The following is a 27,681-nucleotide window of genomic DNA, read 5'->3' on the forward strand; positions in this document are numbered from 1 at the left end:
TATATTTTTATTTCAACATGAGAGGAAAGTTTTTCCTCCTTTGTTCTTGCCTTCATTCTCTAAGTACATAGAAAGTATAAAGATTAAAAAAAAGAAAAGAAAAAAAGACAAAAAAAATAAAAAAAAGAAAGTGTAAAGATTGTACTGGAGACCATATTTACTTTGAAGTAAGATAGTTGTTTACATTAGCTTTCCACAAAATGCATTTGGAACTGTGCTACCATCTACTACTACAGGCATAGAAATCCAAAGAGAAAACCACTTTTATTCCTGCAAGCCCACATGAAACATTTTGTCTTCTGGATAACATTCAAGGGATCACTGCTTCATGTTTATGCTTGTTTCTTCAAGAGAATTCTGCCCTAATGACAAGATTCTTGGGCACAGCTGCTAAGAAACTATGAATATAAACTTAAATCACTACCACTCTTTAACGCCTTAGTTTAAAAGATTATTTTTTAAATGTAAAGTAGAATATTTTTTAACATCCCAACAAGAATCTTTAAAAATGGAATTCTTTTGTTTCACCAAATTAGTTGGCAAAATGACTCAACATGGATTTTTATTAAACTTCAATGACTACAGATAAAAATTTCTCACAAAAACACCATTATCAGAAAGTAAATATTTTTCATGTTTATTGGAAAAATTAAGGAATACAGTCTTCTTCATTTTCTCCTAGCCCAGAAAACCCCAAAACCTCAGATGTAAGTGATTTGTCATTATAATAAATTTCATTAATGTATTATCTGTGATTCCATATGAGAACTCCTTCCACAGAAGATAACAACCCATTTCTAATTTAGTAAATAGTTACTAAGGCTGAGTCTGAGTGGTTAAATGACCTCTATGGTCATAGCATTAGTAAGCATCAAAGGTAGAATGCATGAAAATGTTAGTTTTTTCTTTATTCTGTCAATCATCAAAATACACTTTTCTTATAGGTTATCCCCAGGCTACATCTCAATCTCATGCTCCAACTCAATATATCTCTGTATTTATGCATTCATTTAGTAAAGATGATCTTGAGACTATAAAGGGAGGTTCTCAACCTGGGATCCACAGATTTCAGGAAATCCATGAGCTTGGATGATATAAAGTTACATTTTTATTTTCACTAACCTCTGGCTGAAATTCATCATTCTTTTAGTTGTGAATTTTTAAACAATTATTCTCAAAAAGAATCCTTTGACAAATGTCAAAGGTCATGCTTCACTACCTGTCTTCTAGGGCTTTTGTAAGAATCAAATAAAATAATTACCATTATATGTATTATTCAGGTACTGCATAAAATGTAAGATATTGCTTTAACTTACTTTATGACACAAAAAAGGCAATGAGTTGCTACTCTAAAGCATTTTTCATAGCATTTTAAGGTGAACGGTATTTAATTAAAGCCAATTTGCTAAAAGCAAATGGAAGAGTGCTTAACCAGTATTCACACCTTTATCAGTTTCTCATATTTAGCCTTCAGGAACTCATAAAATCCTAAAATTTAGAAGTAGAAGGAATTTTAGAGATCACTTAGCTAGACTCCATTTTACAGATGAGGAAATTGAGTCAGAGAGGGGTTAAGTGACTTGCCTGAAGCAGAGCTGGAACTCTGCTGCTGCTCAGAGACACAGACCGTAGGGGAAAAAAAACCACCCCAGATCTTCCCTGCCTCTTCCCTCCACTTTAACAGTTAAGTCACTGCCCACCAAAAAAAGGAGGAAATTATATGAATAAATATGATAGCCTTAATTATATGTTCTCATTGCTGTTTTACTTACCATAATAACTGTTTATCCCTTATACCTATGCCCTAGGACAACTTTAAAAATAGAATTAAGTATAGAAAATAAATTGCCCACAAATGAAAGGGTCTAGAGAATTGCTACCTGCCATTAGGTCTTCTCTGGTATTACATTTGTGAAGAATCTTGCACTGGAATCCTATCATTAACCATACCACAGAGTTATACTTGAATTTGTGCAAATGAAGGAAAGTGCTTTTTCCTTTTCTTTTTAGAAAACAGTGCTAAGCATCATTAACGGCTGATGAGACCCTCAGCAAGTGCAACTTTATAAAGTAGAGCCCCCTAGGGCCACCATATTGTCCTGAACACCACATCCTAAAAATAAGTAATTGTTTCAAGTTTATCTTACAATTTGAATTGCTGCTTTAAAAAAAAACAGACCTCATCATTCTCAAAAGTGAGCTAGGCTCCACACAGTAACTCGATGGAAAGAACCCTGTCTTCAAAGTACTCCAGAATCAACCTTGACTTTAAATAACATTAAGCCTAAAACATACGAACGTGACCAAAGAAAACCTGATATTCATGAAAATCTCAATGTACATACCGCAAAGTAGAGGAGAATCTATATTGTATTGGGAAATAGTATGGCATATTGCAAAAAGTGGTGGATAAAGAGTTGGGAGAAACCCAGTTTTGAAATTTGCTAATTGTGTGGCCTTGGGCAAGGCATCCCTTTCTGGGCCTCACTATCTTCCTCTATAAAATGAGGTTAATAATATACATAGTGACTACTTCAAGGAGTTGTTGCAAACCTTAAAGTACTACTACCAACGTTAGTTATCAGTGTAAAATTCATTGAACAAAAAACACCTATTTTATAAATAACAAACTCACTTCTGGCATTCAAACCATAATCCGGCTTACCAGATTATGAATGAAGTTTCCTTTTGTAGAACAGTGAAAGCAGTAAGGCTCATAAGTCAAGAGAGCTGCTATCTAGTTCTAGCTCTATCACTTACTGGTGGCATGCTTTCAAGTCAAAAAAGGAGTCTAGATCCAAGGTTAAGTGACAAATGAAATAGACTGATATGTGTTCAAGGATCTGATGAGAAATTATAGAAATCAAGTGGGCAGCCCTGTAGAGGCTGGGCCAAGGTGCACAACAACAGCTGAGATTCCTCCCAAAAGAATGAGTTGAACCAATAGAGACTTTCTTTAGATAGAAAGGCTACTTGGCCTCAATTTCCTCTTATGTAAAATGAGCGGACTGGATTCTTCCACCTCTAAAATTTAGCTTTTAACTCATCTCTTTATTAAGCTGCACCTGGGCTCTCCAATAGATACAACAAAGAGAAATTGTCCAGGAATTTTGAATTGGCACTGATACTGCCAAGGGCCTTTAGCACTAAGGACAGTGGACTGTTCCTCTTAGAAACCCTGACTAAAAGGAGTGGAGATCTTTCAGAATACACTGCATCCCCTATTCCTTCCTTTAGCTTGGCAATACAACAGTGACAAGAAGACAGAAAATTTTCAAACATAAACCACTGGAACAAAGAAAAGCTGGAACTCTAAGATCATACCATGTTCATCACAGTGAGGATGAATCTCTGTGCAGCTTCAGCACCATGATATCGGACCATATCAGCATCAGCCACAACCAGTGTTTCTACAGTGTACTCATTGGTGAGTCTAATCGCATTCCTTCGTTCTCTCCAGTCACTAGTAGTTTTGCTCTTCTTTGCCTTCTTCTTTTCTAGAAAAAAAGTAGATATTTAAGAGACTTTTTCAAAATTATTGTTACAACAATGTTACTAGCAGCTGCTGTGGAGGTGTAAGACCAATAACACCAGCACACAGGAGGGCTGCTAGCATAGGTTCTTTTATCTGCTTTTCTGAAGGAAAGCAACTGAAAGGGGTTTACAATCTCACTTTAATTAAACATATGTCATTCTCTTAGTTCAGGGGGAAAAGTCAGTACCCTGAACTTGAGAGAAAACACAAACACAAATTACAAGCAAAAATTATATAAATAGAGCAAATAACACAAATCAGCAGACAGGGCTCTGTCTGTCCACAGCAATACATACATAGTTACCAGAGAGAGAGAGAAAGAGAGAGAGAGAAGCACCAACATCTGGGTTTGCAAAGCTGCGGTCCCCTTAATGGGTACCCAGAGTCTGGTCTGGCCAAATCACACAAACACTCTTCCACTGAGTGAGGCCCAAAGCAAAATCCTAGTCTCAGAGTATATATACTACTTCCAATCAAGGACTCTTGATTCAATCAAAGACTCGATTACAAAAAAAGCAAGACTCAATCAAAGGCACTTGATTGCTTTGGTATTGAGAAGCACTCCTAAAGAAAAAAAACAGCAAAAAGTCCCACTTTGCTTGCCATTACAATTACCAGACAAATGAGTCTCTCCACAGAAATTTTTGTAATGGTACTTCCAGGAAGATCACCTTTAGACTGACCTCTAAGCTAAAACAAAGTCCTGTGCAATCTTCAAAGCAATAGTTCTAAGGAATAGTTGGTGCTACAACTTTATATGTTCGACTGAAAGAAGAGTAACAAACACACAAGCACACACACACACACACACACACAGAATAAAGAAGAAAAATGAAAGTAAACTCCAGTGGACTCAGAATTTAAATGGAACTAACACATGGACAGCCTCATAATCAAAGCAGTTCTAGAAACTGGAAATTCTGCAATTCTAGAAAAACATCACTGGAAGATGTGATAGTGACAGACTGGTAAAAATAAAAAGGGAGAGGGGACTAAGGGGCCAGGTGGAGAACAATTTAAAATTATTTAATGAGGACACTGACTGTTCAATGACTCTCAACTTGCAAGATGTTTCTGGAGGGGTTCCTACAGCAGTTAATTTTGTCAATGGTACAGAATATACCTATTGTATAGTAGTACAGAATACCTATAAGGAAGCATGACAATCAAGCAGACTAAAAGAACTATTCTGGGAAGGTCATAAAAAGGAAAATATACATGGTGAACAGCACAAAAGCCGTACCTTCAGGTAGAAAATAATACGAACATAATAAAATAATTATGAATATATATCCTACTTAAGATGAAAGATTGAATTCTTCTTTTTCTTGTTTTTCTTTTGTTTTCCTTTGAGAGTGGGTCTCCCTATCTTGCCTAGGTGAGAAATGCAGCAACCACTTGGGGCCCAATCCCACTACTGACATAGATAGGCAAGAGACTTGACCTGCTTCATTTCTGACCACAGCTGGTTCATCGTGCCTTGGGTATCCTGTGGAACCCTCACTCCCAAGGGTTTGCCATATTGATGCTGGCTTAGTACAGATACCCAAATAGCTTAGCCAACTGCAGCTCAGAACTCCCAAGCTCAAGTGATCCACCTGCCTTAGCTTCCCCAGCAGCAAGGATTACAGGCATGTTCCACCATGCCCAGCTTGCTTTTTTATAGGAGGGAAGAATCATTATTGAGTTAATAAATTGTTTCCACTTTAAACCTGATGTTAACTTCAAGCTAACTGTTTTTCTATCAGACTATACTCTGATAATAAGCCAATATGCATGAAGATCCATGAAAAGGCATGACTACCTATTAATGAAATTTCTTTAATTCCACAAAACCATTTGAATCTCCTAATTTCATCATTTAACATTAATCAGACTTAGCATTTCCTAGGGAAACACCTCTGGTTATGGCATAAAGTATGATATCAGCTGGGTTAACCCTTCCCATTTCCAAAGACCTATTCTTATTTCTTACAGTAAGACAGTAAAGGCCTAAGAACTCAAGGGAAGTCATGCTCATTTAGTCAGCATATTTTCCCATCTTGCATAAAATCATAGCCACCTGTGCTCTTAAATCCAGGAAAGACTGTCTCCCCTAAAGACAGGTTTCCCCCAAATCCTTGAGCCACTTATTAAAAAGTGGCACTTCCCATAAAGCTTCTCAGTCAGAAATGTATCCATCTAGAAGAGATCTCAGCTGTTTTTTTTTCAGATTTCACACCAACCTCTTTCTCCCCAGATCATTCAATGATTATGTATCTATCTGCACCTCCTATCATCCAGTCTTGATTCCAGCCTCAGTCAGGTTGCTAGCTTTGGTGTGGGATGTTGGCTCCTATTTTTACCTTCTCTACCTCTAGCCTCGAATTGGATCTATCAAGTATCAACCTCTAGTCTGCCTGATTGAACAAAGAGTCAAACTTTTTAAAATTGGTCAACTTCAACACTTGTGCCCCAAGTCTACAGCAATTCTACATTCTACAAAGTTATTCCAAATACCTATTAATCAAATACTGCCCAACTTCCATCCTGGCAGGAAAGTCTTCAACCATAACTCTGATCAAAACCAGTTGATTCTGTCTTATCTTAGATTTTTACCTCTTTGTTCCAGGCCTGTGATTTTATTAGGACAGCTAGGTGGTACAGTGGATAGAATACTAAGACTGGGGTCAGGCAGACTCTTCTTCCTGAATTCAAATCTAGCCTCAGACACTTACTGGTTGTGTGACCCTGGGCAAGTCACTTAATCCTGCTTGCCTCAGTTTCCTCATTTGTAAAATGAGCTGGAGAAGGAAATGGCAAACCAATCCAGTATCTTTGCCCAGAAAACCCCAAATGGGGTCACAAAGAGTCAGACATGATTGAAAAATGACTAAGCAAACAAAACAGGCTACCTATATGTAAGATGTTAAATGACTTGTCCAAGGTCACACAGGGTATATATGTCAGAGGAATGACTTGAACTCTAATTTTTGTGACTGACATAAACAACCATTAACCTTTGGAATTTAAGTCAATCAGTCAACAAGCATTTATTAAGTGGCTAAGAAGTTCTAGGCTTTGGGCTAAGTGCTAGGGAAACAAAGACAAAAGTGAAACAGTTAAAATAGAATGAAAATAGGAAGTCAGGACAGGCAATGAACAGAGTACTAGACCTGAAGTCAGGAAGGCCGCAGTTCAAATTTGACCTCAGATATTTACCAGCTGCATGACCCTGATCTAGTTAACCCCTGCTTGTTTCATTTTCCTTATCTGAAAAATGTGAAAAAATAACACCTACCTTCCAGGATATTTTTAAGGATAAAATACTTATAAAGTGCTTTGCAAACCTTAAAGAGCCATAAAAAATGCTAGTTACTGTTATTATAATTCACAAGTGTGATCATTGTTCTTTTCTGCTCTGATCATTAGCTTACACTGATTCAATCCCTGGTCAAAAACAAACAAACAAAAACCAAACTCTTATTTGCTACATAATTAATAAGTTAGTCATAAGACGATTGTAGTAATTTGTGTTTTCCTTTTTAACACTAAAAATTGTTTTAAGGTAGCAAAAAGGCATATCATCTGATCAAAGGTAGAAAGCATAAGCATGAAGAGGAAAATTTTTGGCAAGATGAAGCAAATCCATAATAGGACTTCAGGGGCCTTAATATGTCTACCAGCTAGATCAATCACCCAAGTCCCAGTTGTCAATACCTGGAGACTGCATGGAGAAGAACATGCATGTAAATGAGTTTGCAACTACCTTGGCATAGCGCTCTCAGCAATCTCCTTAACTTACCTTATTTCCAATTATTCTATCCAATTTTCCTCAAGCCATGCCCATCCCACCACCCTTCCATACCATTGTTACTATTATCTAAGATAGACATCTTAGGAGTTAGGGAGTGGGGAGGAAGATGGGGAGAAGAGAGCTAGAGAGAGGATTCTTTTCAAGCAAAAAGTATCTGGCAGACCACCAAATGAATTGGAAAAGTCATAAACAGGAGCAATTCCTACAAATTGTGACTTCGTTCAACAAACATAAATTATCAAGCATAAGGCAGTCTCTGTCCTTGAGTAGCAGGGGAAAAGATGCATGAGACAGATTCATGGATAGACATAATAATTAGAATGTGATAACTGGGCAAGGGGAGGACAAAGAGATATAAAATCAGAAGGGACTTTTTAGCCACATTTGCACATATGAATGGTGATCAGAGTCATTAATATAATCCTTGAGCATAAAGGAAATCAATATATAGGCCATATCCCAAATCAGGCTCTCTGACCCAACACAGGGTCTCCGTGCTTGGATGCATTAAGTCATCAAGTCTGGAAGGAACAGAAAATTTCTGCTGAATAGCAAAGACAATTCTTTCCTGCCTGGAGCTTTCTGCTGTTTGGTGGTTTTCTTAGTCACACAATAGAACTCCTAGAAATTCTAACCAAGCCTGGATTCCATGATAGCCACTACATTGTCCAGTCTAGACATCAAGCCCTAAGGAACTTAACCCCTTCATGTTTAGAACTCATACTCTAGGCCCTACTCACCCACGCTGACTGGTAGTTACCTCAATAATTCACTACATCTTAGCTCAGATTCCAACCACACTTGACTTCACTACTAACATCTCCACAGCAGCCACCATGCCACATTCCATCCCCATTTCCATTTCTTGAGGTGAACTCTGTGATTGTTTTTTGGGGAGGGTGTCTCAATCTACTCCCCTGTGGCTCTGACCATGAACCTCACACACCATTCTATTATGTGTGTTGTTTCCTCCTTGGAATGTAAGCTCCTTAAAGGAAAAAAACTATTTGATATTTTATTTGCACACTCAGTGCTTAGTACAGTGCTTGCCACACAGTAAGCATGAAACAAATGATTTTTCATTCAATCATTCATAGTTTCCCTGCTAGACAACTATGCAAAAGACCGTACTCCTGACCAGCCCTCATCCTCTGTCAGGTCATTCAACCTGAACCTTCTGCTTGAGTTGTGGGACACTCAGGAATTTCCCTGATGTTGCTGAAGTCTCTGCCAGCACACTCTGCTCCTTCTCTAACTGTATTGTGATAATAAGCAAAGGACCTCAACTCTTCTAACCCACTTGCAGAAGAAAGGGAGGTATGAGAGGTCGGAAGTGTACTCAGCCTGAGGCAGCAATGCTCAGCCAGAGAACTAAAGAACAGAGGAGGAAAAATGGGACAGAATGCCAGAGCACATATGGTATATATCAGGCCCAAAGGAAAGAGAAGTGGCATCCAGAGTAGACTAGTCTTTTCCCCCTCAGAAGTCACTTGGGACAAGGAATGAAGCTGATAAAATGTGAATTCCCTAACATGGAAAGTTGAGACAGCTCTGAGGTCTGGCCCCAGTAACAAGCCTTCATTACTCTTACCCATGTACTGCTGAATGAAGGTGGAGAAAATCACACAATAATTCTGACAGGGTAATGTTACAACTATGTTGCAACTTCAACTGGGCTCTCACTGGTGCTAGGCAATTCTACTATACTTCCCTTATCAACTCACCATCCTACTCTCCAATCTTTTCATACCTCTTCACACCTCCCATGGCTTCTACTTTCCCTACTCTCTCAGATGAGAACTTGCCACATATTTAACAAAAAAATTAGGCCATTTGTTATGAACTCTCTGTTCTCTTTTCTTTCTCATCTCCTATATCTTAGATGGCTCCTGCCACTATCTCTTCCTTAATTCCTGTCTTGCATGATGAAGTGGCTTTTTTCCTTACCAAGATCTACAGAAGTGATCTCATTCCATCCTGTCTCCACCAGCAGATTGCTCCTTCTGCCACACCCCTCCTCACTCTATCACTTCTTTTCAATCTTTCCCTGTCTGATGGCTTATTCCTTACCACCTACAAACATGTCCATGTTTCCTCCATTCTCCAAAAGAACCTCACTTGATCCTTCCAGCCCCACCAACTATCATCCTATGTCTCTATTTCCCTTTGTGGCTTAACTCTTTGAAAAGGCTGTCTACAATGATCACCTCCACTTTTTCTTGGCCTCCAACCTCATCCCTAAGGGCTTCTAAAATTGTGTTGCCTACAGTATGGATTTCTCCTATGTAGATTTGGTCAAGTCCAGCTACTTTTCCAAACATTATTATCTTATTTTGGTTTTCTTTATTTTTGTTTTTCAAGTCTATTGATACTTGATTTTGACAAAAACACAGTCACAATAAACACACAAAATTTCTTCCCCCAAACAGCTAAGTAAAATCACTTAATAAGTAATTGTGTCTGACAGTACATATTCCTTTCCACTTTTGTGGAATAAATGGTTCTTCATTTGTTAACAGAAAATAAGTTTTTTAAAAACTTTAATAATCTGCTATTTATGATTTTCACTGAATCTGACCAGAGTATCTTTGCTCTTTGGTGTTGTCTTAATTTGCCTGGTTTATAGTCATTGCCTATATTTTATCTTAGCTTTGCTTTCTTCATTTTGTGTCATACAGATACAGATCTTCCCAAATATCTCTGATTTTTTTTCCTTTTTAAATTGTTATTATTGAATCTATACAAGAATTTCATGCGCTTTGGTAGATTGATAATCAAATATTTTATGTATTTTGAAATTTTTTGGAATGGAATTTCTCTTTCTTTTATCCCTCTGAATTATAAATCCTTCCTCTATCCCTTTCAGTGTGGTGTCATATTCAAATGGAAACAGTGTCTGTTAAACTGTACATAAGCATCCCTGAAGGCTACACATTGACTTAGAAAATCTTGTATTAACTTTATCAATAGTCTATTGTATTTTATTTATTTTGTTAAATATTTCACAATTACATTTTAATCTGGTTCTGTGTCTGGTCTAGAAAATCAATAAAATAATAAATCAAGCCCTGATTTCTAACCATTGATGATTTCTGAAACCTGTCTCAAATCTTCCCAATGTGACCCGGGGTAAGGACCCTTAAAATTTCTGTGCATCAGGTCCCAGGCCATTATATTAACATATGTAAAGCACTTAGCAAATCTTAAAGTGCTATATAAATGCTATTATTACCATAGACTCACAGATTTAAGAAGGAAGAGATTCAGAAAAACACATTAGCTCAACTCCATCATTTTATACATGAGGCAACCAAGACTTATCAGTACTTGAATAGTCTTGGCAGATGAGTTACAAACTAGGGACGGAAGTTAATAAGAGGAAGAGAGTAAGGTAAAATACATTCTGGAAATTATGTACCACTGTCAGTGGTCAGTCACAAGCTGTTTTCTGACACAAATGCCCATTTTTTTTGACAATGAATGTTTGCCAATGATAGTGGATGGATATTAATCAGACAACCTCACAAAAATTAGAATTATGCGTGACCCAAACGTTAGTGAAGAGAAAAATGGTAGACCTTTGTAGCTTCCAGCATATCATAACCCTGACTGTCATATAAGAAGTGGCATCATCAACAGCATGTATGACTCAAAAAAGGAAATAAGTCAGTCACATACAAGAGCAGGGCCATAACACAGGTAATTCAAGTACTACACTAGTATCCATGAAATATATTTGAAGACCTTAAGGAAAGCCTCTAGTGAATTTAACAGACTGGAGGATTTATGGAAGGACATGGATAGGAATCATACAGGATAAGAAGACACAGAAGGGTTGCGATCTACAAGGCTGAAGGTTGTGCCCACATGCATGAGGTCACAGATCCATCAAAATATGTAAATATCTATTAACGTGCTTTCATTCTAATTTGCTTCCTCTACTTCACTATCTCTAATTCATAGACTCACACAAGAAACATCCTTAGCTGCTCAACTGCCATCTAAAAATGACACGGGCATCAATATTATACATTAATATTTATATTTAATGCATGGGTTCTTACCCATATACAAAATCAATCAATCAGTCTCAACCTCAATCTCTCTCTCTCTCTCTCTCTCTCTGTTCAATAGCAATCCCAGTAATGTTATGCAAATAATTTTGGCCTAAGACATCAACTACCATCCTTTTTAGAAAAGTTACCAAATAGCAAAAAAAAGCCATATAATTTTTATCTTTTCTTCCCTAAATTACATAAACACATCCTATGAGAAATGTTTGATTGTAACATCTGTGGATTATAAATGGCTACTTGAAAAACAGTGAAAACCAAAACATTCAATTTGCCAAATTCAGAACATTACAAGTTCTCCATTTTAGATTCCAGTATAAAACATTAAATTTTATTTAAGACTGGAGAGCTGCCAGTTTAGGGAGTTACCAAACACTAACAGCTGCAACTCCAAAGTTGTAATTTGTAATCGCTCCTATCCACCACCTGTGGAAAAGAGGACAGACTGATTTCCTTGCCTATATAACAAAACGCAGACTGAAACCAAACTCCCAAGACAGAGCCTAGCTCTTTCCCTAAACCCCTCCTTGAACCAAAGACTTCCTTGGTATCATTTTTACAGTTAATGCCAGAAGGCATATTTCAGGTTTGGCAATGACAAAGTATTCCTGATTATGCATTTTTATAACATTAAAATTATCATGTACTTAAGAATTATTGAATAATAAAAATCTCAGAACCACAGGGAGCACTGAACAGAAATAAAGAAATCAAGATGCAACCTTTTCTGTTTGCAAATGTGGACCCCCTCCCCATGATACAGAAGCCAAGACAGAATCATTGTCAATTTTAAAAAATCATTATTGTAAAATTTATCTTATTTTTATTGACATGTTTGTTTTTACCTCAACTTCAATTATGAATATCTCTCATCTTTCCCCTACATGGTGAACCATCTCATAGCAAAGATTTAAAAAAGAGGGGTCAGAAATTAGTTCAGCAACATAGACCAAAATATTCACTGTTGGACGGTATACACAATATTGCACGTGCATAGAGCCCTACTGATGCCGGAAAAGGAAGGAGGGCCATTTTCTCAATTCTTCTCTTGTACTAAGTTTGGTCAATATAATTTCTTAAAAAGATTTTTTCTTGCTTCTGTTTACACTCTGAAAATTATTTTCCTGCTTCTGCCTACTTCACCCTACTTCAGTTCCTTTGTCTTCCTATCTTCTAAATTCTTCATATTTATCATTTTTTACAAAGCAATATTTACTGCGATCTGTTTAGTCATTTCCCCTTATCAATGAGCCTCGACTTTGTTTCAAGTATTGTTGCTACCATACAATGTGCTGTTAATGAACACTTTGGTGAATATGGGACCAATCTTTCTGTCTGTAACATTCTCAGGTTTATGACAAGCAGGGAACTCTCTAGGTCAAAGGACATATGTACATTAATCATTTTTAAGTTAATCCTAAATTGCTTTCCAAAATGTCTGGCCCAAAGGCACATTGTTTTTTACATTTATATTTTGTTAGAAGGATATGACTTTAAAATATATTGCTATGGGAAACACACACAAAATACAATCTTAAACTAGAAAAGGAAAACATCCAAATGGAAAAAATAAAAATCTATCCTAAAGCACAAGCCTTTGGTGTTAAATTATTTTGTGTTTGACTTAACTCTTGTGCCTTATGCATTGGTTTCAATCAGAACAACCCTCCTTTTCAGCCTACCTTATCCCCAGATCAGCTTGTTTCCTATGAAAACAAACAGCATCTGGGCTGTCAAGGAATCTATACCTAGAAACATATTCTAGACAGTAATTCATCAGGAACAATTATCCCTGCTAAAACATACATAGAGGAAATAAAACTGGCTATGGGTGAAGAATGGAGGGTAGGAAAGTCACACTCTCACTTTGCCAGCGTCCTAAGAGATGACTTCATCAAATGCTGGTAAATGGATCTCTCTGTTCTCTCAACAGGTCCAGCAACACTACCTCACCTTGTTCAACGAATATTGAGTTATCACTTTTAACATAAATTCTAACATTTATGAACAAAATCTAATAAAAAAAATAAATATAGCATTTTGATTGCTAGTGGCAGAGGTTAACTTTCTCCTGGCAATGGCCACCATTCAAAAAAGCAACATCATCTGGGGCCATGTTAAGGAAAGAGCCCAATGGAGGAGAAGAGAACAAATTCCTCTCTAGTATTAATCCTTTTTGTCCCAAGAAGGGTTATAGTCCAGTGCAGAATGCATCACTTCTGTGATCCTTTGAGGATTGGTGGTTTAATATTTCAACAGTTTAATGGATACAAATGGCATCTATTAAGAAGCAAATCAGGGAAGCTATTTATTGACCTGATAATAATAAGACAGGTCTATCATTTTCTGAGGACACAAATCTAACATATGACAGAGACTTGTCAAATGAGATGAATACTAACCAGTTCTGGTCATTCAAATGAGCATAATTGACATATATACTCAGAAAGAATTTTGAAAACACACTAAAGATTACAATCTTAAGATGGAAACTGAAGACCTTATGGGGCACAGATGTTGTCTATTAAGAATAATAATTATGAAGAGAGGGCCTTATTTTGGGAAAGTGAACAGTTGGTTAAAAATATGGTGTCTGAGAATGGGATTTATATTTCTGGATTAGGAACAATAGGCCACTGACCAAGGATGAAATGTACTTAAGAAAAGCTTGTAAAAAATATATTTACCTTGCCTATTACAAATATCAATAGAGCTTTAAATTGAAAAGCAAGGGAAAGAGAAAAAACTGCTGTGTATATCTACGAATCATACAGAGTAACTGAAATGTCAAAAAATCTAATGTAGTCTAATTTAAAAGGAGTTTTGCAAAAGAATTAGGCAACACAGTCAATGTTAAAAGCAAATATGGCCCTTTTATTTTGAGGGAAAGCTGCTTGACTTACCTAGAGATATCCAATGATAATAGCTGATTACTACTATTGGTCAGTCAGGCAAAGTAAAAGATGCAATCAGAGATATCACTAGAGAGACTCAAGAAAAAGAGGGAAAAATAATGGTTTTGCAAAAGGCTGTCACCGGGACTTGGCACATCACTACATCATGCCCTTGTCAGTTCAATGGGTGGGCCATTGGGGAACATTCACAATGGTAAGTCAGGAAAGCGGAAGAGGTATGGACATTTTACAGAGGGAAAGAGTCCTCCTCAGGAGACGCTAATTAGTGTCCAACTTCTGATGTAATGAGAACAGGGGTTCTAAATTAGTCAGGAAACTAGAAGCCTCTAGTTTGGACATTTCCAGGCAAAGAAGATTTCAGATATAAGGGGATTCCAAGAAAAGGGCAGAACAAGAGGGGCTGATTGCCAGGAAGAAGTGCAGTGGCTAGGAGTAAGACAGTCTGTCATATAAAAACTAACTTTCCAAATAAGAGAGTTTTGGTTTTGGCTTTTTAAAAAATCTATGCCAGAATCTAAGATGATAATAATAAGAACAATATTAGCAACATCCAGATGTTCACAAGAGAGCAGATATAAGAATGGAGCCTGGAATAGAACCCATGACCTCAGATGTCTCATACTACACAAAGCACAAAGTATAGGTAGTATTCAAAACCAAAGCAGACAAATTTTAAACCAAGCAGACAAATTTTACCCTATGGATATCACTGAGATGATGAACCTCACAACTGGGATATGGCTCTAAAAGGACATATTTTATTCAAAAAGAATATGATGGGTAAAAAGGAGCAAGATGCAAGTAGCATTATATATTAAGAAGATATAGCCATGGAAATCCAGGAACTAGATGGGGAAAGTATGGTAGAGAACATCTGGGTAAAGATCAGTAATAGCAGAAGCAAGCTACTTTGTCAATGGGATATATTATATACCACCTTAGAAATAATCAATACACTAGTTTAAGAAACAGAAATAAGCATCATAACATAACTAAGAGTTCAGTTATTCATATAATTGAATATAATAAATACTGAAAGTCTCTATCTGCCCAAATCAGAATGACTACTAATTTATTAATTTGCCTTAATAATTTAATCTTTTAAAAAGTAGAGAAACCAACAAGGAGAAATTCTATTCTGAATTTCATTCTAACCAACAAGGAATTGGTTGCTAGAGTAGAAATGATGGAAATGTTGTGACATTGGGGTTAGAAAGAAGGGGGAACGATCTCTATATCTTGGGATTATGATATCAAAATAGAGGACAGATACATAGTCTGAAATGCACCTAGATTTGAGGGCAGCAAATTTCAAAAGGTGAAGAGAAAGGGTTAGAATCTCACACATAATTCCACAGACTTAAATTCCACAGTTAGGTGACACAGTGGGTAGAGTGCTGGACAAGAAAATCAGAATTTGAATCATGTCTTAGAAACTTACTAGTTGTGTTATTCTGGGCAAGACACTAACCTCTCAGTCTCAGTTTCCTCATCCATAAAATGGGGAGGAAGTATAATAGCACTTTCTTCGCAGAGTTGTTGTAAGGAATAAATAATTTAATATGTGTAAAATGCTTTGAAAACTTGAAAGCATTTTATTAATGTTAGCTTACCATCATAATCATCATCATTAAAAGTGATGCCCTCCCAAGAGTAATAGGAAGATCTCAAGAATGAAGTTCTAAAAATAGATAGAGAAATAATTCCAGTCAGGAAGAAAGAAGGGAGCTATCAGAAGATACTTAAGAGGATGCAGAGATTATTCAACCATCTTTTTAAAAGAAATATACAGAAAATCAAAAGAAGAAAAAGTAATAGAGAGTGAAAACAAAGGAAGAGAATGATGTTATTAAGGATAATGTCAGGCATGAAAAAGTCAAAATTATAGAGAGAAGTCTGATCTGCTTAATTTTTATTTTGTTTCTCTTTCCTTTGCCAAAGAAAATGATTTTTTTGGACCAGAAAGAACCAAACAAAAATGGGTGATAGGGAATTGATTGATGTTTAAGATGAGGAAGAAGACAATAAGAGAGTACCTAGTTATCTTTGATCAGTTTGTGTCACTTGTCTTGATAAATTACACAAGTTACTCAATTTAGCCTTTAAAACTCTTCAAAACCTGGCCCCAACTACCTTTTCTACCTTATTATACATTATTCCCCTGCCCACATTCTACAGTTGGGATAAAATGGCCTTCTCTCTGGTCCTCATGCACAATATCCCATCTCCCACCTCCACATATTCGTATTGACTATCCCCAAACCTTGTAACACACTGCTGTGACCTCTCAGGATCAACTCTCCTTTGCATAGGAAAGAGAAACAAGAGAGAGAACAACTGATTGTGAATGCAAATACATCATCATTTTTTAAAACGCATTTGAAGCATTCCTCCAAAGGAAAACAGACCTGGGCAGATTATTTGCTTTGCAAACATCCCTATCAACAGAAATACAATAAAAGTAAACAACTAAAGCAATCAAGGAAAACACAGGTAATGAAATAAATTAACCCAGAAAACAGAATAGGAACTAAAAAGAGAAAGACACCTATGGGATTAACAACTGAAACACAATTAAGAAAATTCTTTCTAAAAGTACACAAGGAGAGGTTGAAAAAAGTCAAATAAAATGGTGACAATGCAGGAGGGACAGGCCTGAAACATCATGGATATAGTATAAGAAGGCTAAACCTCACAACACCGCAGAATGGGAAGGCATGTAAAAAGGAGAAGGGAAGAGAGAAATAGGTAGTGTAACCCTAATCAAGTCAAAGATTAACAATGAAGAGAAAATATCTCTTAATAGTCTGTCAGGAAGAAGAAAGCATACAGAGAAATGGATGAAAAAGTAAAGGGGTAGATTGAAATGGGAGAAAGAAAGAAGAAAGTGTAATTTCAATGGCAATAAGAGATTCCACTGAAGAACACTCCCATGGGGGAAGATATTCTGCAGGAGACTGGGCCCTTAAATGGAAATACCTGAAAGAATTTGGGACTTAGAGACACTACTCATCCTTCTCAGGAGAAAGGGAATCAGAGCCCTTGGAGGCAACCCATAATCAGAAGAGAGTAAGGGCATGGACTCAGAGAAGGGATTTCATGGCAAATGGGGGTTGAGGGATTATCATGGATAGTAAAAAAGAAAAGCAAAGTACAGTACAGTTATCCCTTCCACACTGAGGGGATTAGGGATACCGCACCCCTGCCATCTGGAAAATCTGCGTAAAATGTTTTGGCCCTCCCTTCATACCAGAGAAGAAGTCTGAATTATTATGGTATTAAAAGATAAAATATGTTTATATTCTACAATACTCTTCATATATTTTATGCATTTCTGAGTTTCTAAACTTTTTTGGTGTCATTTGTTGTCTGTGGCTTCCACAATACTCCGCCCCCCCCAAATTTTCATTTAATTTCTTATGCCAACCCGTGACATATCGAAACTGCAATGAGGAAAGTCACGATGTCGAAGGGATGACCGTAATTAACTGTACAATCAGGAACATAGGAAAATTCCTACCATGAGTCAATACATCTATCTTCTCTATCTCTTGCAGGAATTGGTAGTTCTTAGGGTGAGGCAAAACAGAAAAAGGTGGATTGGGGGCAAGATCTATTAGGCAATGACATAGAAACTATAGAGAAGATGAAGTTCAAAATAGGAACTTTAGAAACTTTAATTCCATGAGGAATACAGAGATTAAAGATGGAATAAATGAGTATAAGGGCCATGAATCAAGGAATAAAAACCAGAATTAGTAGAAAGGGAAGAGAAATAATGAAGAGAATAAGAGGGGAAATCTTTTTTTTTAAAAAAAAGAGAAAATATAATAAAAAAAACTAATTAAACAAGTTGAAGGGGAAGAGGAGGAAGGCAGAATTTTACTTGTGGACTTAACTAAGAGAAAAAAGGAGAAAATAGATAACTAGATAAAAGGAAGAAAGAAAAAAATTAGACACAAGACTCCAAAATTAGAGAAAGAGATGAAAAATTGAAAAGGGAGGGAGGGAAGCGGTGTTAGGACTTCAGGGTGAGAGGACAAAAGGCAGTGGGAATAGGAATGCTTTAAAATAGATTAAGCTAGAATGACTGAAGAGACAGAAGACTATCTTTACGGGTTTGGGGGAGAAGGTCAGAGGAAGAATCCTCACGAGAGAATGTAACCTCCTTGAGCTTAGGGAGTGTATTTTTTTTTCACTTGTGTTTGCATTACCAGCACTTAGCACAGTATCTGGAACTAAGTAAGCACTTAATCAATGCTTTAATCTGTCTATGTCAAATAATAGTGGGAAAGGAGAACATCTTTGCTTTACTCCTATTATATTGGGGAAGCTTCCAGTGTTTTCCCATTACACATATTTTTAGCTTTTGGTTGTGGAGATTCTTTTTATCTTACTAAGAAAAATCCCTATACTTTTTACATTTCTTTTAGCATAAATCAGTTTCATACTTTGTAAATGTTTTTTAAAATCATTTGTCATTTTAGATTTTTTTGTTTTTAATATAATTGTTATTTCTTTTCCAATGTTAACTATCATTTTTTCCCTAATACTACTGCAACTTTATCATAATAAATGATTTGTTAGGTAAATTGTGGTAGTCTTTTTGCTAGGGTGTTATTTAAAATTTTAAATCAATAGACATTAATAAATACTGGAACATAGTTCTGTTTCTTTGTTTCATCCTTCCTAATTTAGGCATTATGACTATATTTATCTCATAAAAGCAATCATATAGAATTTTTCTTTCTCAATAACATAGAATTTGTCTTTCTCAATTTTAAGAATAATTTTTATAAGTATTAATTGTTCTTTAAAATTTGATAGAATTTTCCTGTGCCAAGATTTTTTTCCTTTTGATAATTCCATTATAGCTAGTTCAGTTTCCTTTTCTGAGATTGGATTATTTAAGATAGCCAACTGATGTTTTGTTAATTTGAAGTCTTCAGTTTTGTTGACACATAACTTCATAGTAGATCTTAGTAATTCCTTTCATTTCTTCCGAGTTTGTTACCAAACTCATTTTCATTTTGTTAATTTCCAATTTATTTTCAATCAGGTTTATCAATTTTACAAGTCTTTTCAAAGTATCGTATTTTATGTTTGTTTATAAATTCTGTAGTTTTTGCATCCAATTTATCTACTTTTCTTCTTCTGCGTTCATTTTGGATTTATGTATTAGCTTTCTATTTTAAAGTGCATATTCAGTTAATCAATTTCCTCTTTTTCTATTTTTGTTAATCTATATTTTTAGGAATGTAATTTTTCTTCTCTGGACTGTTTTAGCTACATCCCAGAAATTTTGATATGCTGTTAGAACATATTATTAAGGGAATGGTGGTAAGTATCCAAAAAGAGAGCAGTGATCCACAGCCTGGTTTCATCAAGAACAGGTCATGCTGAGAAAACTATTTTTTACACTGTTAGTAAACTGGTCTATCAAAGGAATGATACCAATATAATTTACCCATATTTTACGAAGGCATTTGATAATTTTTTGATGTTATTTTTTGTGAAAAAGTTGGAGAGCTGTGTAATAGATCATAGTGTAATTAAATGATTTTGATACAGGTTGAATGGCTGGATGCACAAAAAAGTAGTAACCAACATGTGATGCCACATTAGAAAGAGATCTCCAAGGGACCTCTATCCCAAGGATTTACACTTGGGTATATGCTGTTCAATATTTTTATCGCTAACTTGGATTAAAGTATTGATAGTGTACTTAGCAAGTATACAAATGCCACAAAGAAGAAAGGGAAAGTTAACTTAGTGGATGACAGTCAGGATTTAAAAAGATCTTCACAGGTTGGAATATTGTATTTGAATCTAGTAATATTAGATTTTTGTGTCTGGACCTGTAGGTTTCCAATGTATGGGACTCTCGGTGAGGAAATTTCCTCTACAGCAACTTATAATCTTAAATAGTTTCCTTGGACACTGATTTGCCCCAGAGGATTTATTGAGGATAAATGTAAATTTGACTTGATTTGCCCAGAGGATTTAACAGGGATAAATATAAAATCTTATGCTTAAGTTCCAAAAGTCAACTTCACAAGTACAAGACGGAGAAGATATGATTTGGTATCACTTCTCTGAAAAAGAAATAGAGGCTGGGAAATTTGTTCAGTATCAGTCAACACAGTGGTTTGGAAGCCCCAAAAGCTAATGGAATCTTGGGCCATAAAAAGGGATGCATAAGGCATAGGACTAGGGAGATGAATCCCAATGTATTCTACCCTGCTCAGACTTCATCTGGCATATTGCTCTATTGGAAAGGATATTGATAACCTAGAGAGTATCCAGAGGAAGTCAACAGTATAGGGAAGGGTTTTTAATTAACACCAGTTGAAGAAATGGGGGATGTGGAGCTTAAATATGAAAAGACTTAGAAGGGATATGATAGCTGTCTTGATAGCAAGGATTTGAATGGATATCCTATAGAACAGGGTTTTTATTTGTTCTATTTGACCACAGAAAGAAGATCTAGGCTCCACAGGGACAAGTTGCAAAGAAGAGTACTTAAACTGGACTTCAGGTAAAACTTAACAGTTAAAGCTACCCCAAAGTAGAATGAGATGCATTGGGAGGTATTGGGTTGTTCCTCATTGGAGGCCTTCAAGCAAAGCCTAGATTTTTATTCAGACATGAATTGGACTAGATGGTCTCTCAGGTTCTTTCTAGTTCTGAGATTCTTGATTTCTGTAATGTTTTTGAAATCTTAACATGCTAATATTAAACGCAAAGGGAAAATGATTGAAATAATTTCCTCAATTTCAAATGTTAGATATTTTGAAGTAAGAATCAAGACATATATGTATATATGTGTGTCTATGTGTGTGTTAAAGACACATAAGCTGTAAAGCAAGAAATCTTCTTTGTAAGGATAAGTGAAGAATCTAAGACAAATAATAAGCATTTAAAGGATGCATAAAAAGAATGGATAAACGGGAGAAAGATTTGGAATAAAGAAGTAGAACTTAACATGGTGGTGGTCTCCCTTCACTTCAATCAGGTGTAGGTGTGTGTGTGTGTGTGTGTGTGTGTGTGTGTGTGTGCGCGTGTGTGTTTATACACATATATTCACATGCAATGCAAATATATAGACATAACATATATGCATTATATATGTATATGTGGGTGTATATATGTATATGTATGTATGTGTATATGTATATATGTATGTAGCACCTAAAAAGCAGTGAAGGCAGGGACTTTTTTTCATTTTTGTCCTTGTACCTCCAGCACTAGTAAAGCACCTTACATACAGTAACCTCTTCATTAAGGTCTGACTTCAAGTTACTCTTTTGGGAAGCATTTTCTGAGAAATGACCACTCAATTAAAATACAGGAAGCAAAAAGCCAATTGACTCCTCAGGGCTGCCTCATAGCAACCCTAAGAATAGTGGAAGAATATTGTGGATAGGAATCTATTTCCATGATTTCTTCTCAACTAACTCCCACACATGTGAATAGTTCAAATCTAGAAACCTGAGCCATAAAGTAATCTTGGCTGGAGTGGTAAAATGCCACCACCCACTTTAACAGAGATCAATGATATAGATACTACTGTATCTATATAATCAATCAATCAACAAGCATTTATTAAGCTCTCACCCTACCAGGCACTGTGCTCGGTGCTGGTAATACAACGGTGGAAATAATAGTTTTCGCCTTTAAGGTACTTACATACACACATATAACTCAGAGAGAAGTAATTATAATTAAGAAAGAAAATAATTGGGAAGCTAAATTTCTAAGAATTCCAAGGGCCTATTTTAGATCCAGCCTGTTAGTTGATTTTTTTTATTTTCTTTAATTTGGTAGATGCTATGGTTAGGTTTGCATTCAAAAATCTCTTCAACATAATTAATAACAAGGTGCCTATTTGGGAAACTTTGTATAAAACTGTCCTGAAACTAAACATGTAAAAAAACTCCACTTTGTGGCAAATACTGAACTTAGTTTTTGTATAACCCTATCCAACAAATAAAATTGGGATAGATTTCTTAAAGGCATATGCTATAAAGTTTGAAATCTTTGTTATATCATTAAGCAACCTAGATTTTCCAAAATCTAGATTCACCTAATTCTTTCCTGCTAAGCAAGAAGCAAAAATGCCATTACATTCATTCAGAGATTCAACAAATATTTTTTATTACCTACTATATATTGCCTACTATGGATTACCTACTATATATTGATTACCTACCTATACATGATTACCAACATGTCCTCTCTACAAAGAATAGCAAAATATGTTTGGTTTTCCCTACACCAGTAATAATGATCCTAATCCAGTTTCCTAAGTGTGACATTTGCTAAAAAAAAAAAGGTACATAAATCAATGTTGTATAGTGGAAAGTTCACCATCCTAGAGCATAAGAGAAATTAACTCTGGAGGCTACGCATGAGACCGAACAACATACTGGGCCTCTCTGGGCCTCAGTTTATTTAGTTGTCAAATGGGAATAATAATCCCTGCTCTATCTCATAGGGTTATTGCAAGGCTCAGATGAGATAATGGATTCAAAGTTACTTTGAAAATTGCAAAGAAGCATCCAAATGTAAAATATTATCACAGCCCTAAAGATTCTGTGGTCTTTGTCAATATAAATCATAAAATAATAGGGTTAGGGATAGAAGGGTCATTAGGTTTTATCATCCAACACCTTCATCTTACAGTTGATGGAAAAGAAGCTCAAATAGATTTAAGAACTTGTTTAAGTTAAGGGAGGCATTAAGTGGCAGAACCTGGATTTGAACCAGAGTCCTCTGGTTTGTATCTACCACTCTTCCTAATGTACTATATTATGAGAGTTTTTTCAAATTCTAATTCTTAAATATATATATGTATATACATACATATATACACACATATATATTTATTCAAGAAATTTGAAATTAAACTCTTTGACAAGGCTATCTACCACAGGTGCCACCAATCCCCTTTCCCCCACTCTCTTCTTAACTCTCTACAATCTGGCTTCCAACATTATTATTGAACTGAAGTTACTCTCTCTGAAGTTATCAATGATTCCTTAATTGCCCAGGCCAATAGAACTTTTTCACTGCTCATCCTTTTTGACCTCTGCAGCTTTTGACATCACGCTTTTCGCCGTGGTACTCTCTTCTCTCTAGGTTTCCATGACACTATTCTCTCCTAGTCCTCCTTTCTATCTGATCACTCTTTTTCTGTGTCCTTGGCTGGATCTTCATCCAGATCATGCCTGCTAACCATGGGTGGCCCTCCAGCCTCCTTAATGACTCGGGGCATTCTCACTGGCTGTCCAACATGTCTGAAAAACCTCTCCCTCCTGATCCCCACCTCCTGGCTTCCCAGCTTCCTTCAAGTCCCAGTTACAATCCACTGTCTGCAAGGTGGGATTCTATAAGAAGCTTCTATAAGAAGTCTCTTCTGATAACTCTTAATGCTGCTACTGCCTTTGCTTTGCTGATCATCTCTAATTTACACTGTATATAGCTTGTCTGAACATAGTCATTTGCAAGTGTCTCCCCCATTAGACTGTGAGTTCCTTGAAAGCAGGTACCCTCTTCTGCCTTCTTGGTAAGTTCATTGCTTAGCGCAGTGAATGGTGCCTACTGCGTGCTTAGTGAATGTTTATTGACTAACTAAATTAAAAAGAAGAATAACACATGGCCCCTACCCTTCTAGAACTTATAGCTGAGTAGAACCTATAATGCCCCAATAATTAAGGAACCACCACAGGACAACACCAAGTTGTCCATTTTACTCACTTTCCTAGATTCTGAATAGTGTCACTATCAGTCATTCTTGAAAGATAACAAATTTTTTATTATTTCTTGGGGCAATGGAGTTTTAGGAAATAGGAAAGAGGCTGGTTCTCCCTACTACTTACTCCTCATTTACATAAACCAGGATCCCTTCCATCCTGAGATTATTTGATCATTGTGGCTATACAAAAATATAATTTAAAGTGACAGTTCCATGGGCTGAATGTGCCTCTCTTGTAGGGGGGAGGGAGAACATTTTGCTTGTAGCACAGATACCACCTAAAGTGCCTATTTAAAACTACTTTATTGATTCTTTCAAAAACCAAATATTGACATACCCCAAATACCTGGATTCCATGGTGACAGACAGCCTAGAAATACAGATCTAGAAGAGAAAACCCTGTAAGAGGGAATCTAAACAATGGGATAAGAAGTTACTAATTAGCAAAGAGGCAGCTGTTTTAAAAAAACAAACACACACAGTATTTTCCAAAAAGTCTCTGACTTAAAAAAAATTAAAAAGCTTTCTGTATGGTTCAACCAGAGCTTTGATGTTCACCTTTAAAATGGGGAAGGAACTGTATACAATGAGACAGATGCTTTCACTGGAAACTTTAGTTTCATATATCCAAAATAATTCCTGACCAAGTGAATTTTTAGACAGCTGCATGCAATTCAACTTCCTCCTTTTTCATAAAAAAGGCAAGAATAAGACTTGAGTCACCAAATATGAATTCTTTAATTTCCTCCAAGTTTAAACTATTTTCAATCTAGACAGTTTTTTATGTTAATTCCATATAAAGAAAGGCAGACAATTGTGCTTTCGTTGAGGTTCAATTTTCTGGACTAGAAAAATGATATAGATCTATTAAACATTACAGCCCTGCATTACTTCTTCAGTTAGCAATAGAGCATAAGTTGTATGCTGTTTTTGGCTATCAATTTGACTAGTAATTAGCACAGTGCCTGGCACGTAGTAGGTTGGTTGAGCCCCTAGATTAGTCCCTACTTCATAAATTACAGAGGATCTCCTTTCAACTGAATCAAACGATCAGTGGTATGAACTATGTATGAACAAGGACTAGACATCTCTATGGAGTCAATTAATCAAAGGTATAATTTAGGTGGACACAATTATTCCAAGGAGAACTTAAGTAACCTGTTGGATGGAACAATGATACCACATAGGTACATGGTTGTTTGAGAATAGTCAGTCATACCTTATAGGGCTTAGATTAAAAACTGAATGTCAGCTCAGAAATTGGCAGGTCAACCTAGTGGTTGAACAGCTCCAGCCCAACCAGGTGAAAAGGAATAAGTTGGGTTATAGAGAAGATGAGAAGCATCTCTTTTCGTTCTCCAATTCCCCTAGACAAGAGGATAAATTTGTGAACTTCAACAGGCATTCTAGCATTATTCCTGAAATAGCAGCAGATGATGGCATCCTCTATATCAGTTGCTTTAGGAGCCAAGGATGAGCTAGATACATCATAAAGGTATCTTCAAGAATAGACAGCTAAAACTAAGGGGGACTTCATGAGGGCTCTATAAATGGAGAAAAGGACTTTCACTCAACCAGCAACTGTGAATTATATCTTTGCCACAAGCACTCTCTAAACTTGAGCCCACTCTACTATGAAGTCAGCATGTAATTGTGGAAGAACATGTCCCACAGTGGGAGGAATGTTTTATACCAATAGGTCTTTTCATTCCTGCTTAGTAAATGCCCCTAACTAAAAGCTAAATAACTCTGGCTGACTAATTGATGTCAACTAGATAATCAATGGAGAACACCCGGGTGAGGGGTTGTGGCCAGCAGTAAAAAAAAAAAAAACAAAAAACCAAAAAAACCAATCCCCTAAGGGTTACCCCTAGAATTCTTAGGAGAGAAGCAGTAAACTGTTCTCTGGGGACCCAGCCTGCCAATGAGAGTGGGGGTGGAGGGATTGATCCCCGATGATATATTGTGATGAAAAGGCATGTGTCTAATGTCCAGATACGGGCCTCTACATCATAACCAGAAAGTTGGATCAGGAGATAGGATAGAAAAAACAGCCCCCTTTTTCCATGTTCCTGGAAATAGTAAAATGCGATCACCCCTCTACTCCTTAAACCTTGTCAGTTTCTAGATCTACTTTGAGGATTCAAAGATAATTGCTGAGTCTCATAAAAAGAAAGTCTCCTAGACCCTCAAAAACCAGGAAGATGTTTCAGAGAACCTGCTCTACCTCAAAGGGAAGGAGGAAAAACATTTTCACTCTTAGAAAGGGAAAGTAGAGGCAAAGACCATAGGATCACAGGTTAAGACCAGAAAGGGACCTTAGTTGCTAAATCCAACTCCCTTCATTTTTCAGATGAGGAAAGAGAGCCACACAGAAGTAAAATGGCTTGCCCAGGGTTACAAACCTATATTTGAGGTAGATTTGAACCCAGGTCTTCCTGACTTCAAGTCCACCTCTAAATCCACTATTTTGAAAATATGTGATACAATTCCTCATTACTTGGGGAGGACTTGTTAGGTCTATTCCAAATAATCATTATGCCCAAGAAAATCTGCGTTAGAGATGCAAAGAAAACAAAAGCATTATTGTGCAGAATACTTAATGAATTCATTAATAATAATGAATGAAGTGTTCTGGTTACCTGAATTTTAAGGTTAATTGAGATTCAATCAAAGCTTACTTTTTGTTCCCCACTCTTGTTGAAAATATTTCTATATCAGGGTGAAATAAGAATGTCCATTATTAACACTGTTATTCAATATTGTACTAGAAATGTTAGCTTTAGCAAAAAGAGAAGAAAAAGAAACTGAAGGAATTAGAATAGGTGATGGAGAAACAAAGCTATCACTCTTTGCAGATGATATGATGGTATATTTAAGGAATCCTAGAGAATCAACTAAAAAATCTACTTCAAATAATTAAAAACTTAAGCAAAGTTGTAGGGTATAAAATAAATCCACATAAATCCTCAGCATTCCTATACATTGCTAACAAAGCCCAACAGCAAGAGATACTAAGAGAAATTCCATTTAAAGTAACTGTAGGCAATATAAAATATTTGAGAATCTACCTTCCAAGACAAACCCAGGAACTATTCGAACACAATTACAAAACACTTTTCACACAAATAAATTCAGATCTAAATAATTGGAAAAACATCAGTTGCTCATGGGTAAGCTGAACTAATATAATAAAAATAACAATTCTACCTAAATTAATTTACTTATTTAGTGCCATATCAAACTACCAAAAAAGTATTTTATAGAACTAGAAAAAAATAATAAAATTCATCTGGAAGAACCAAAGTTCCAGAATATCAAGGGGATTGATGAAAAGAAATTCAAGGGAAGGTGGTCTAGCCATATCAAATCTAAAATAGTATTATAAAGCAGTAATCATCAAAAGTACTTGGTACTGGCTAAGAAACAGAGTGCTGTATCAGTGGAATAGGTTAAGTATACAAGACACAGTAGTCAATGACAATAGTAATTCAAAAACCACAGCTTCTGAGATAAGAATTCAGTATTTGACGAACACTCCTGGGAAAACTGGAAAATAGTATGGCAGAAACTAGGCATAGACCAACATATTATTCTTTATCCCA

The 27,681-nt window shown here is 36.2% G+C and overlaps 1 protein-coding gene across 1 annotated transcript in view; it reads right to left on the bottom strand.

Moving 5' to 3' along the window:
* ADAMTS17 (ADAM metallopeptidase with thrombospondin type 1 motif 17) overlaps positions 1–27,681 on the bottom strand; it is a 506,671-nt gene that overhangs the window by 423,461 nt on the left and 55,529 nt on the right. The window contains exon 4 of the mRNA XM_036736388.1: positions 3,325–3,497. Coding sequence (XP_036592283.1) covers positions 3,325–3,497 — 173 coding nt within the window. The remainder of the gene's footprint in view (positions 1–3,324; positions 3,498–27,681) is intronic.

Source organism: Trichosurus vulpecula, chromosome 8, assembly GCF_011100635.1.
Source record: "Trichosurus vulpecula isolate mTriVul1 chromosome 8, mTriVul1.pri, whole genome shotgun sequence".
NCBI classification, from domain to species: Eukaryota; Metazoa; Chordata; class Mammalia; order Diprotodontia; family Phalangeridae; genus Trichosurus; species Trichosurus vulpecula.